At 42.9% G+C, this 13,307-nt stretch overlaps 1 protein-coding gene across 1 annotated transcript in view; it reads right to left on the bottom strand.

Annotated features, from left to right (window-relative positions):
- The window catches only part of LAPTM4B (lysosomal protein transmembrane 4 beta), a 77,218-nt gene extending 64,421 nt beyond the window's left edge, over positions 1-12,797 (bottom strand). Inside the window, exon 1 of the mRNA XM_066379196.1 lies at positions 12,481-12,797. Within this exon, the coding sequence (XP_066235293.1) occupies positions 12,481-12,579 (99 nt within the window). The 5' untranslated portion in view covers positions 12,580-12,797. The remainder of the gene's footprint in view (positions 1-12,480) is intronic.
- Between the last annotated feature and the right edge of the window lie 510 nt (positions 12,798-13,307).

Below are 13,307 nucleotides of genomic sequence, written 5' to 3'. Positions count from 1 at the left end.
AGCAGGTCTGTGGCACAGAAGAAAATGGTGGACCATGCACTTTCTACATTTCCAGTATCAAACTATCCATTTTAAAAATAAAAATTATAGTTGCTGCAAGAAAAGAACAAGGGACAAAGAGATATAAATATGTGGATAATTCCAGATCAATGTCTTAGGAAGCTTTTTTTGTGTGTGTGACATTGACAGAGAGAGAGAGAGAGATAGGGACAGACAGACAGGAGCAGAGAGAGATGAGAAGCATCAATTCTTCATTGCAGCTCTTTAGTCTCCTTAGTTGTTCATCAATGTGCCTTGACTGAGGGGCTACTGCAGTGTGAGTGACCTGTTGCTCAAGCCAGCAACTTTGGGCTCAAGCCAGTAACCTGGGACTTCAAGCCAGCGACCATGGGGTTATGTCTATGAACCCACGCTCAAGCCAATGACCTCGCACTTAAGACAACAACCTTGGGGTTTCAAACCTAGGCCCTCTGCATCCCAGTCCCGCGCTCTATCCACTGTGCTACCACCTAGTCAGGCGTTAAGGGAGCTTTTCAAAAATTCAGTAAAATACAAGAAATGACTGGAGTTAAAGGACTTGTATTATTCAAAAGAAAGGCAAAGATGTTCTTAACCCTAGACTTTGATAAGTTACGTATGCATGTCAAAGTTTCTTGAGTGAACCACTAAAATAATAAAGATATATAGAGTAAAACTTCCAATATAGCCGATATGAAAAAATGGTTAAAAAAATTCAGTCAATATGAAAGATGGCAACAAAGGAGAGAAAAACAGAAATAACGACTGGAATAAGTCACAGAGTATTAGTAATCACTGTTAACGTTAAGTGGACTACTACTCTCTCCAATTAAAGATAACGGTTGTCAGGCTCTCCGACTGCGCCCTCCGTCCCCGAACTCTCCTAGATGCCTTGTCAAGCGCCATATTCTCCTTTGTAGCATTTATCATAATCACGTTCCAAAATTTAATTGCATAGCTACTAATTAATATATATTAATTACTAATTAATACTTACTTCCTCTACTATAGATTCCCTGTTGAAAAAGACTGGGTCTATTCTGAGTCACCATTATATTGTCACTACCTAGCACAGTTGTTAACTCACAGGCGGTTCTCAATAAAATTTTGCTAGAGGAGGAATGAAGTAAGGGGACAGGGAAATGAAAAGAAGAAACTGGATAAGCATCCACACACCTTCTAGGCTTAAATTGTCCACAATTATTTTCTTTTGAGATGGAAAACCCTTATCCACAAGCAATTCTAACTTTCTCATCCATAAGCTTGCTGCATTTTATGTCTTATATAGGTAAACTATATGTTTTCATACTGAAATTGCTATTTGTGAGACCTTCGTTTTATCATATCTTTCAAAAATTCTTAAACAGTCAATTAAAAACCCCATGAAAACGGAGCATAACTAGGGAAAAATGCCAGACTAGTAACTGTCCCCCACAATCTCTTCCCCCTCTCTTTCACAGTAATAACCTTATCTGGATACAGAAATGCCAGCTAGAGATAACATCCTCTAGCCTCCCTTGCAGCTAGGTCAAATGTCTTACTTCTGGTTACTGGGGTATAAGTAAAAGCTATGCATACAAATTCCATTTTACATCCTTAAAAAAATAATAAAGTTGCTTGTCCTCCCTCCCAGCAGGCCAGAAGACAAACATGGGGCAGGTGAGCTATCTCCAACCATGCAAACAAGAATAAAGGAAACCAGGCCCTGGACGGTTGGCTCAGCGGTAGAACGTCGGCCTGGCGTGCGGGGGACCCGGGTTTGATTCCCGGCCAGGGCACATAGGAGAAGCGCCCATTTGCTTCTCCACCCCCCCCCCCTCTTTCCTCTCTGTCTCTTTCTTCCCCTTCCGCAGCCAAGGCTCCATTGGAGCAAAGATGGCCCGGGCGCTGGGGATGGCTCCTTGGCATCTGACCCAGGCGCTAGAGTGGCTCTGGTCGCGGCAGAGCATCGCCCCCTGGTGGGCAGAGCGTCGCCCCTGGTGGGCGTGCCGGGTGGATCCCGGTCGGGCGCATGCGGGAGTCTGTCTGACTGTCTTTCCCCGTTTCCAGCTTTTAAAATTAAAAAAAAAAAAAAAAAGAATAAAGGAAACCAGCTCCCTGAGAATCATCAAAGGGATCTGAACGTTTAGGATGGCAGAGTTGCCCCACCCGCCTGAGTCCCTGGATGGCCTCATGCAACAAAGGCTGCCAACCCTCCCTGGACTGTTAACGAGAAAATAACTTTTATGCATGTTTGCATTTCTCTGTTACAGCAGCTTTACCTATACCTCAACAAACACAGTTTAAGTCAGTATTAACACAAAATTCCACCTAATCAGGCGGTGGCGCAGTGGATAGAGCATCAGACTGGGATGTGGAGGACCCAGGTTCGAGACCCCAAGGATGCCAGCTTGAGTGCAGGCTCATCTGGTTTGAGCAAGGCTCACCAGCTTGGACCCAAAGTCACTGGCTCCAGCAAGGGGTTACTTGGTCTACTGTAGCCCCATGGTCAAGGCACATATGAGAAAGCAATCAATGAACAACTAAGGTGTGGCAATGAACAACTGATGATTGATGCTTCTCATCTCTCTCCGTCCCTATCTGTCTGTCCCTGTCTATTCCTCTCTCTGACTCTCTCTATGTCTCTGGAAAAAAAAAAGCCCACAAAATTCCACCTTTCAAAGGAAGAAAAAAAAAGACTCCTAGACCAGCAGCTGATGAAGAGTGGGATAATCAAAACTGAGACCTGAACAAGACTATCCAAGAACTAAAACCCTCTCTTTAAGCACAGTTGGAAGAATACACACTGTTCTAGCCCAGAAACTGTTTCACAGTCCTGAACATTATCTTTTTTTTTTTTTTTTACAGAGACAGAGAGTCAGAGAGAGGGATAGATAGGGACAGACAGACAGGAATGGAGAGAGATGAGAAGCATCAATAATCAGTTTTTCATTGCCACACCTTAGTTGTTCATTGATTGCTTTCTCATATGTGCTTTGACCGTGGGCCTTCAGCAGACTGAGTAACCCCTTGCTCGAGCCAGTGACTTTGGGTCCAAGTTGGTGAGCTTTGCTCAAACCAGATGAGTCCGCGCTCAAGCTGGTGACCTCGGGGTCTCGAACCTGGGTCCTCGGCATCCCAGTCCGACGCCCTATCCACTGCGCCACCACCTGGTCAGGCAACATTATCTCTTTTGAGATAGTTGCCTGGTTCTCTTTTGAGAAGTTGGATTTACCAGGCTCTCTTTATGAAAAGGTATTAAGTATTCAAATCATTCTACAATCATAATTTAGTGTCCTCTGAAGGAAGGAAATTCATCTCAATGATTATATTTCCCCACTGAATATTAATAAATTGGTATATTCTGGTTTTACGTGTCCATCTACTGAGTTGAGTTGGTGTCAATCAGCTATTCAACTCTGGGACCTGACAAGATCCAATCTCTGGTCCAGGAAGGTTAAGGGCCCACTAAGAAAGGGCCTAATTCTGATGCATCCCATCTGCACTTCCCTACGTGACCTTGTAAGTGCTTCTTTTTTTCCCAACTGGTAATGTCTCCATTTTTGCAACCCTTGAGCCTTCTATTGTCAGTCAACACAAAAGTTATTACTGTGCTTCACCATTTCTGCACCCAGGAACGAACAAGCCATGTAATTTTAGCAGCTCAAGGTTAATGAAAGAAATAAACTCAAGCTTACTTTTACGAATAATTTGAAATTGTATTCCTCAAAAATTTTTTCACCCCCCCATATTTCCCTGAGAAATAATTTCCCTTGGAAGCTACAAGTGCAAACAGATAACTCGAAATCTTTTAGTCTCTTAAGAACAATCCAAGAAATATGATCTTTGCTTAATTTTCACTTTGCTTCATGTAAAATGAGTTAACCTGTTTATAGTTCTTCAAGAACTCTTATCAAGGCTCCAGAAGTTCTGCTAAGAGCCAGTGGAGCTGGGAGGAAGACGAGAAAGCAGTGGATTATGCTGCTACGGCTCACATATTATTGCCACCATTCTTTAAGAACAATAATATATCTGACCCAAGGGGGTGGAGTAAGAAGGGATAACTGTGGTTTCTTCCTGGCAAAGATTCAAAGTAAGCTGACAAAAGAAATATATTACACATTTAGTTAAACATAACACACATCGCAGTGCAAAACACATTAACCACTTTAATACTTAATGCTTTGTTAAGATAGATATATTTAAAGTGGGTACCGGAGAGACTGATATTAATAAAACAGCTTTGATGACAATCTTCAAGTTATTTCTTGGCCAACCCATTGTTAAAATGTTCTGATGAAAATCTATTAGCATGTGCAACAAAAGCTAAAAAGATACTAGATACCACTGAAATCTTCACCACCCAATATTTAATAGAACTGCCCTTGATCCTTTAAATTCGAAACGGCCTGGACATTTGAATCTTCCTTAAAAACTGCTTTCATCCTATCACCCTGTTTGTAATTCTTCAATGCCTCCCTATTACGTACAGAATAATATTCAAACTCTTTAGCCTAATATTTCAGTCTTTTGCAATCTAATGTAGTAGGGAAAACACTAGGCAATAAGGATTACATAAGCACTATAAATTAGTCCATGTTTTGCCATGGACTTACAGACCTAGTTATAGAATCTGACAGCTGGAAAGAGACTATTAATCTTTAATAAGCATATCATCACCCACTGTGCCTGACCCTAGGGTTGCTTTGAGGTCTAAACAAGAACAAATGCGACAGCCCACTGAAAACTATCAATCACTCTACAAATACAAGATGTCAGTTTTACTATCCAGCATTACTACCCAGGCAAAAATCAATAGTTATTGCACAAGAACTCCCTGGGATACAGAGACCCTATCAGGCTTAGGTATACAAGCAAGCTGTGACCTTCAAAGTGAACTACAGTAGATTATCTGAAAGGCCAGGTCATAAAGCCAAAGAGACCAGCTACTCTGAGCCCTTTCATCCTTTATAATCTGATATATGGCCCTATTAATAGTATCTGGCACAAAGAGAAATTCAATATATATTTGCTGAATGACTAAGTTCCTAAAATACACTTGGATGATGATAAAAAAATATATGCACAAGGCATGACCCATCCCTGGTGCCACTGACAGATGCTTTCAACTCTCAGTACCATTTTTCAAAACACACTAAGAAAATCCCCTGGTGAAATAATGAAAGAAATTACAAGGGAAAAGTATGCTGAGCATGTCAGGAAAGTGTCAGGACTTGATAGTAAAACATTCCAAAAGAAATGAGATCTTGAGCCTAACTAAGCATTTTTTATTGTCCTTCATTCTTTCCTCCTCCTCCCAATAGGATTCTCTGGGGAAATTATCCAACCCTTTGCTCTCAATCTGGTGTTTTGAGTAAAATTAATCCCACCCTCAGTTTACATCCCTCCTGATCTATATAATTCAAGGTCAAGAGACTATCCCAGACCTAAATTCGTGAATATATTTTAGTCACATAACCCCAGGGGTGCACAGACAACTTAAGTTTGTCAAATCAGAGTGAATCTCCAGACTTAGGGCTTAAGTATCATCCAGCAAAGGTGGCAGCCATCTGTATCCAAAAGAGGACAACCTGAAAGGGAAAGGGATGGGAGAGGGAGAGTGTCTCAGTGTTCACTGTTTAAACCAATTTAAATTGGTTTGAAACACACAGGTCATTGTTGCTCAAATAAGTTTGTAAATATATATATAATATATATGTTTGCTCGATTACAGTTTGCATTGGGTGTGGGAAACAGGCTGTAAACAGGCAGGGTCATTATAGCCTCAGGCTTAGTTTTATTTTATTTTTTTAAATTACTTATTCATTTTAGAGGAGACAGAGAGAGAGAGAGAGAAGGGGGGAAGGAGCAGGAATCAACTCCCATATGTGCCTTGACCAGGCAAGCCCAGGGTTTTGAACCTGCGACCTCAGCATTCCGGGTCAATGCTTGATCCACTGCACCACCACAGGTCAGGCCCTAAGGCAGGGGTCCCCAAACTTTTACACAGGGGGCCAGTTCACTGTCCCTCAGACTGTTGGAGGGCCAGACTATAAAAAAAAACTATGAACAAATCCCTATGCACACTGCACATAACTTATTTTAAAGTAAAAGAACAAAACGGGAACAAATACAATATTTAAAATAAAGAACAAGTAAATTTAAATCAATAGACTGACCAGTATTTCAATGGGAACTATGCTCCTCTCACTGACCACCAATGAAAGAGGTGCCCCTTCCGGAAGTGTGGCGGGGGCCGGATAAATGGCCTCAGGGGGCCACATGCGGCCCGCAGGCCGTAGTTTGGGGACCCCTGCCCTAAGGCTTAGTTTTAAGACTAAGCTTTTTCCCATACTCTTGACCAGGGGTCCCCAAACTGCGGCCCCCTGAGGGACAGTGAACTGGCCCCCTGTGTAAAAAGTTTGGGGACCCCTGGCCTAGGGGGTGGGAGGGAGGAGGAATGGATTCTTTATAGCAATGTTAGAAGGAGAAAAACCAGTTATAATACTATAATAGTAGCCAAAAGAGTGCTAATGAGAACCTAAACAAGAGAAATGGCAGCAAGAGTAAGAACAGGACAGAAAAGGAGGTAATCCAGCCACAGACCAAAAATCACCAGGAAGTGAAGATGGAATGAAGGAAGGGATTAAGATAGCAAGAGGAAGAGAGGCAGAACCTAGCTGGGGAATCTAGATAGATGGTGTGAGACTCGAGTTTGGGCAAATTTGAGAAATTAATGAATTCAGGTTAGAATACTAAGTGTTGAGGTAGAAAGAGAAGGAACCCCAGAAAACTGTACAGCTTCATATCATGATCCCACTGAAAACCAGGATACGTCAGTCTTCATTCTCTGCAAAGATGGATAAGCATCCTACCTGTCTTTCTAAAAATGTTTATAGTTATTATAGATTACATAATAATATAACTTAAAAATTAAGTGATTAAACTACCTTTTAAATAAATAAATATAAACCTCTACCTCACATTATAACACAAATATTAATTTGAGATAAATCACAGATATCAATAAGAAGGCTAAAGCCATAAAGCTTTCTGAAGAAAATGTTGAGAATATTTTCACAACTTTGGGATATGAGAGATGCTTTAGAACACAGAAAAAAGCCTGACTAGGCGGTGGCGCAGTGGACAGAGTGTCGGACTGGGATGCAGAAGACTGAGGTTCGAGACCCCGAGGTCACCAGCTTGAGCGAGGGCTCATCTGGTTTGAGCAAAAAGTTCACCAGCTTTAGCCCAACGTTGCTGGCTCAAGCAAGGGGTTACTTGGTCTGCTGAAGGCCCACGGTCAAGGCACATAAAAAAATAATAAATAAGTAAATAAATAAAAAGAACACAGAAAGTAAAAATCAAAAAAAATAAATTGACATAATTCAAATGAAGATATACACCCCCATGTTTATTGCTGCATTTCTTTACTATAGCCAAGATCTGGAAACCGCCCAAGTGTCCGGCAATGGACGAGTGGATAAAAAAGCTGTGGTACATATACACAATGGAATACTACAATGCCACGAAAAAGAAGGAAATCTTACCGTTTGCCATGGAACAGATGGACCTGGAGACTATTATGTTAAGTGAAGTAAGTCAGGCAGAGAAAAGCAAATATCATATGATCTAACTTATATGTGAATCTAATGAACAAGGTGAATTGAGAAATGGAATAGAGGCAGAGGCGGGGTCACAGGGAGCAGAGGGACAGCTGTCAGAGGGAAGGGGGATGAGGCGACGGGATCAGCCAAATTATATCCACATAACAGAGATAACAGGACAGCAAGTCCCAAAGGGAAAGGGGGAGGAGGGGTAAAGGGGTGTAATAGGGGACACACTGTGGGGGATTGAGGTTGTTATATTGAGTGGCACACTTGAATTCATGTTAACACAATCAATTTAAATTTTTAGTTTAAGAAATCAATTTTAAAAGATTCAAAATAAATGTTAAGTGCTAAAAGTGAAAATTAAAAAAATAAAAGTGAAAATAAACAAATAAATAAATTGACAAATTGAACTTAAATCAAAATTAAAAATTCCTGTTCATGAATACATCTGTGGAGAACCTGTTCCATGAGGAACCCTCCAGTTAGGTCCTGCCAGATCTGGGCCAAATAAGGCCGCTTCCTGGGAATCCCAGGGAATGTCTGACAGACCTACTCCCCTGCGCCCAGGCACACTGGTTCCTAGAATAGGCTCTTGCTCTGCCCTGGGACAAGTATGTAACACATTTTGCATTTTCCCCTTATCTGGGGCAGATAACACCTATTTTTTTTTTTTTTTTTTTATTTATTCATTTTTAGAGAGGAGAGAGAGACAGAGAGAGAGAAAGGGGGAGGAGCTGGAAGCATCAACTCCCATATGTGCCTTGACCAGGCAAGCCCAGGGCTTTGAACCGGCAACCTCAGCATTTCCAGGTTGACGCTTTACCCACTGCGCCACCACAGGTCAGGCAGCAGATGACACCTCTTATCCTCTATCTAACCTGCTTTGTTCTGTATAATTCTTGAGTGACTACCATGCAGCACAGAGGATATCCACGTTGTCTTGCTGCTGCCCAAGACGCCTGGTATGTAAGTTTCCTTACACTAACTCCTGATGTTGTCTGAAGATGGAAAGCCTCTTTTTTTAGACTCTCAGGCTCAGGAAGTTATATGAAAAATATCATTAACAAAATGAGCAGGCAAACTACACACTGAAAGAAAATGTTCATAAGTATACATTTTACAAAGGACTGGTATCCAAAATATATAAAGAGTTCTTAAAAATCAGGAAGAAAAAAAGACAAACTAGACAATAAATAGCACTTCACAAAGGAAGATATATAATTGGCCAACAAGCAAAGATAAACTTACAACATCATTAGTCATAAGAAAATGCAAACTAGTCACCATGACTTATCACTACACACCTACCAAAATGGCTAAAATTAAAAAGACTGACAACACCAAATGTTGTCAAGGACATGGAGCACCTGGAACTTCATACACTGCTGGTTGGAGAGTAAAATGGCAGAACTGCTTTGGAAAACTGGTTGGTAGTTTCTCATAAAGTTGAACATTCATGTACCCAATAACCAGCAATTCCACTCCTAGGTACTTACTCAAGAGAAGTAAAACATATGCTCACAAAAAGTCTCGTGCAAGAATATTCAGAGCAGCTTTATCCATAATAGCCCCAAAGTGGAAACAACCCAAATGTCCATCGTCTGGCGAATGGAAAAACAAACTGTGGTATATTCACACAATAAAACAATACTCAGCAATAAAAAGGAACAAGCTACTAACATACTCCACCAACATGAATTATGCTAAGTGAAGAAAAACTAGGTACAGAAGAATATGTACAGTATAATTCCACTTACATAAATAGGTAAAACTTGCCTGTGGAACAGGGATGTGTGTGGCAAGGATTAATTGGGAAGGGACACAAGGGATCTTTCTGGAGTTTTGGAAATGTTCTCTAGAAGTATGGTTTACACAGGCATACGTATCTATCAACTCAATGAACTGTACACTTAATATCTGTGAACTTCACTATACATAAATTATGCCTCAATGAAAGAAAAAAAATGATAAACAAAAAGAATCTTTAATATAAATACCTGAAATCAAATATGCTTTGTTACTGAACTAAGAAAACTGTTATTATTCCAAGGCAAAAATAAGACACACATACAAATTTTAAAAAGTAAAACAGTGGAAACAGGATAGACTAAAACATCAGACTACAAACCAACCATGGGATCTTATGTAAATAACCTAAGGTCTCTTTAGCCTCATTTTTCTAATCTATAAAATGGGAATCCTCCCCAGGATTATGTAAAAATTAAGTTTATGCAAAGCATCTAGTTTGGTAGCTAGCACACTGAACCCTAATAAATGGTGGTGGTAGGAATCAACAATTAGAAAATGCATTAAAAAGATCCACTTTAGCCCTGGCAGGTTGGCTCAGTGGTAGAGCGTCGACCCAGAGCGTGGAACTCCTGGGTTCAATTCCTGGCCAGGGCACACAAGAGAAGCACTCATCTGCTTCTCCACCCTTTCCCCTCTCCTTTCTGTCTCTGTCTCCGTCTCTGTCTCTGTCTCTCTCTCTCCCCCCCTCCCACAGCCAAGGCTGCACTGGAGCAAAGTTGGCCCAGGGCTGAGGACGGCTCCATGGCTTCCACCTCAGGCACTAGAATGGCTCAGATTACAATGTAGCAATGCCCCAGATGGACAGAGCATCGCCCCCTAGTGGGCATGCAGGAGTCTGTCTCTCTGCCTCCCCTCTTCTCACTTCAGAAAAATACCCCCCCAAAAAAGAAAAACAAGATCCACTTTATACATCTGGCAATTACCTATTAGTTTAAGGGAGACCCCTTCTATTAGACTTTTATTTGAACATCTACCCATAACCCTACCTCTTTTTCCAGAAAACTCTGCCCCTTTCAAATAACTGACCGCACTGCATCCAGACAGATGGCAAGGTAAGAGGGGTTGGGGAGGAGGGTGAGGTGCTTTGTTCTTAAGTGACCCTGCTTAAAACTGTATGTAAACCAGAGTTTTGGATAACCAAATTATATTTAAAAGTATGAGGAAAACTCACTATTTAAAAAAAAGTCCGAATTTTTTTTTTTTATGAAATGAAAAAGTTTTAATAAAAATGACCAGTACTTAAGCCATGTTTCCCGTTAATTAGGTTTACCTAAAGTGGCATTCTTATATCTGCTGGCAAGTTTTCTGATTCTATTTCAAAAAGCCATATACTTCCAAATGCTAAAACATGCCCCCCATTAACTACTTTCCACAAAGAGCATGCACCAAGGGTAGAGAAAGCATGCAGAATATTCTTTTTATCACATGATATTGTCAGGCTGGCTTACAGCCAACAGTGGGGCTCAAGTAGATTTATCTTGCCTATAGATCACACAGTACATTTGCCTAATGCAGTGCCCTAGATTTTACAAATTACATTCACTGATGTACTTGCAAGTCTGCAGATTTGAATGTTTTCAAGGAGGACACAAGTTATTTATATAAAACTGTCTTGATCATCAATAAAAGCACAAACTATTTGGAAGTCATCCACTATACTTTGGCTAAACAGTAATTTTAATTTCTGTTAAGGATTCCCCGGTTATTAGCAATGTTATGTATGGTTGAGTCTAGACGCCGAGGCTCTTTCTGCATTAACACTTAACAATAACAACCCACACATACGGAAGATCTGTTTGAAACCTTTCAAGGCCAAAAATTTCTATTGTGTGTCCTGTGATAGGCACTGACTAAAGGAAAGTTGAAATTATAAATAGCACAGAGTACACCATATGCCTGGGGAGAAATGTTTTATTTGAAATGGCACAATTACACAACAATTCGACATAATATCTATATTGTATCAAAAAACTGAAGAAACAAAAAAAACCCACCTCTGATAATTAAGAAAATTGGATTATCACTAAAAAAAGTTCTATGTGCTATCTTACTACTACTTTTAAGGTATTTCCTCATGATACAGTGGTATTCACTAAAAAGTGGCTCAGGTGTAACCCTTCATCATGATGTTACAAAATCTTAAATGCAAGGAAACCCAACTCAATGTTGGCAGTCTAGGGGTTCCCACAATCAGCCTGGAGCAGGTCCAGGACAGCCATCAGGTTTCTTCACTGCCCCTACAAATATCTTTAAAGGTTCCAACCTTAATAAAAATCAGATTTGCCTGAGGTTTGCTAAGAAAGATACAAGGATCACCTGTTAATAAGCAGGAAAGGGGGTGTAAAATGGCTACCCAGGCTGATTGGAAGGCAGTAAATCACAAGTAAATCCCTTCCTGGAAAAACGGCTTTACAATAACAAAAGTGTGGGGGGAACCACTCAGAGTGTGACAAGAACCTTCAGCCATCTCAACTCGGGATCCGAACGTGCGCAGAAGATGGGACAGCAAACCCAAGGCCAGATGCGAGCAGAGGTCGAGTGCGCCGCGTCTGCAACCCTGACCGCAGGGATAACAAAACGTGCCGGGTCACCCACGACGCTGTCGGGACCGTCGAAACACAAAGCCCACCGGGTATGAGGCAGAAAGAAAGGAAAGGAAAACACATGCCCCTCAGATAACATCCGAGTTCTCCGGCCACCAAGTGCACTTTCACCAGAAACCGCGGCCGCAGCGGGCTCTGTGCCCAGGGCTTTAGGGCGCGCCCTGGCCCACCCGGGAGCCCCGAAATACCCCCCAACTCCCGGCCCTGACCCGACCCCCGCCACAGGTTGGCCGAGGCGGAGCGACCGCGGACAAACTCGCCCAGAGAATTAAGTTTCTAATAATATAACTTTAGGCGGATTAGCGCCGATGTCACCCAACCCAAGGCCGAACCATAAAGCCAACTTGCGGCCCCGAAAAGCGAAGGCGGTGCGGGTTGGGGTCCCGGGGCTCCGGGCGCTGGCGCCTCCTCCCCCCGCAGGTGCGCCCCCGCGCGTCACCACGGCCCGCAGCGCTCACCAGGTACCAGACGCCGAGCAGGATGGTGCCAGTGCGGACATGGCAGCACAAGCAGCAGCTGTTGGAGTAAAAGCGCGTCCAGGGCGCGACCATCTTCATCGTTAGGACTGCGGGCGCAGTGGCACGAGCGCGCGCCCAAGTTTTGCAGGATCCTCGGCCGCGTCACTCCCGGCCACCGCGCGGCTGCCGCTGCTCCTCTCCCGCTTCCGCTCCCGCCCGCTCGCCTGCTAGCCCTCCGGCCCTCGCTCCGCGCCTTCCCCAAGCTCAGAGCAGCTGCGGCGGCCGGACCCTGCGCTCGAAAGGCAGCGGGAGGAGGAGGAGCAGGAGGAGGCGGGACGGCTCGGGGGACCACGTGACCCGCGACCCGGCCCGTGATGTCACCGCGGGCTCCAACCTGCTGCGGGATGCGGCCGGCCCAGTGTAAATAAATAAATAAATCATCCTGCACCACCCGCAAGTCCCTGACTCGGCCCGCAGTGGAATCCCGGGCCTTCTCTCTCTCTTTCGGTCGTCCGTGTAACTCTACCGCTGGGTTAACAGATTCTTTTACATCCCATTTGGGCGGTGGTTTTCTCCCCTTCCACACCTATCTTGCAGATAATTTGTTGGTGCAGTGCTATCTCTGTTGGCATCTTACTCGCTGGAGGAGGGAGAACTGCAGGATGTGATTCCAGTCAACTGCAGTACTTTGAACCACTATTGAAGCCGCCAAGAGCTATTTGTCTCTGCTTCCCAGCTCAATTACCGTGGTAGTAATTTCTTCCCAGAAAATAGGATGCGTGTCAAGGACATCTTTTCTCACTGTGCTTTGGGTAGCCTTTTTAATC

This window comes from Saccopteryx leptura, chromosome 3, assembly GCF_036850995.1.
Source record: "Saccopteryx leptura isolate mSacLep1 chromosome 3, mSacLep1_pri_phased_curated, whole genome shotgun sequence".
In the NCBI taxonomy this organism is placed as follows: domain Eukaryota; kingdom Metazoa; phylum Chordata; class Mammalia; order Chiroptera; family Emballonuridae; genus Saccopteryx; species Saccopteryx leptura.
This window is presented reverse-complemented; position numbering and strand designations above follow the sequence as displayed.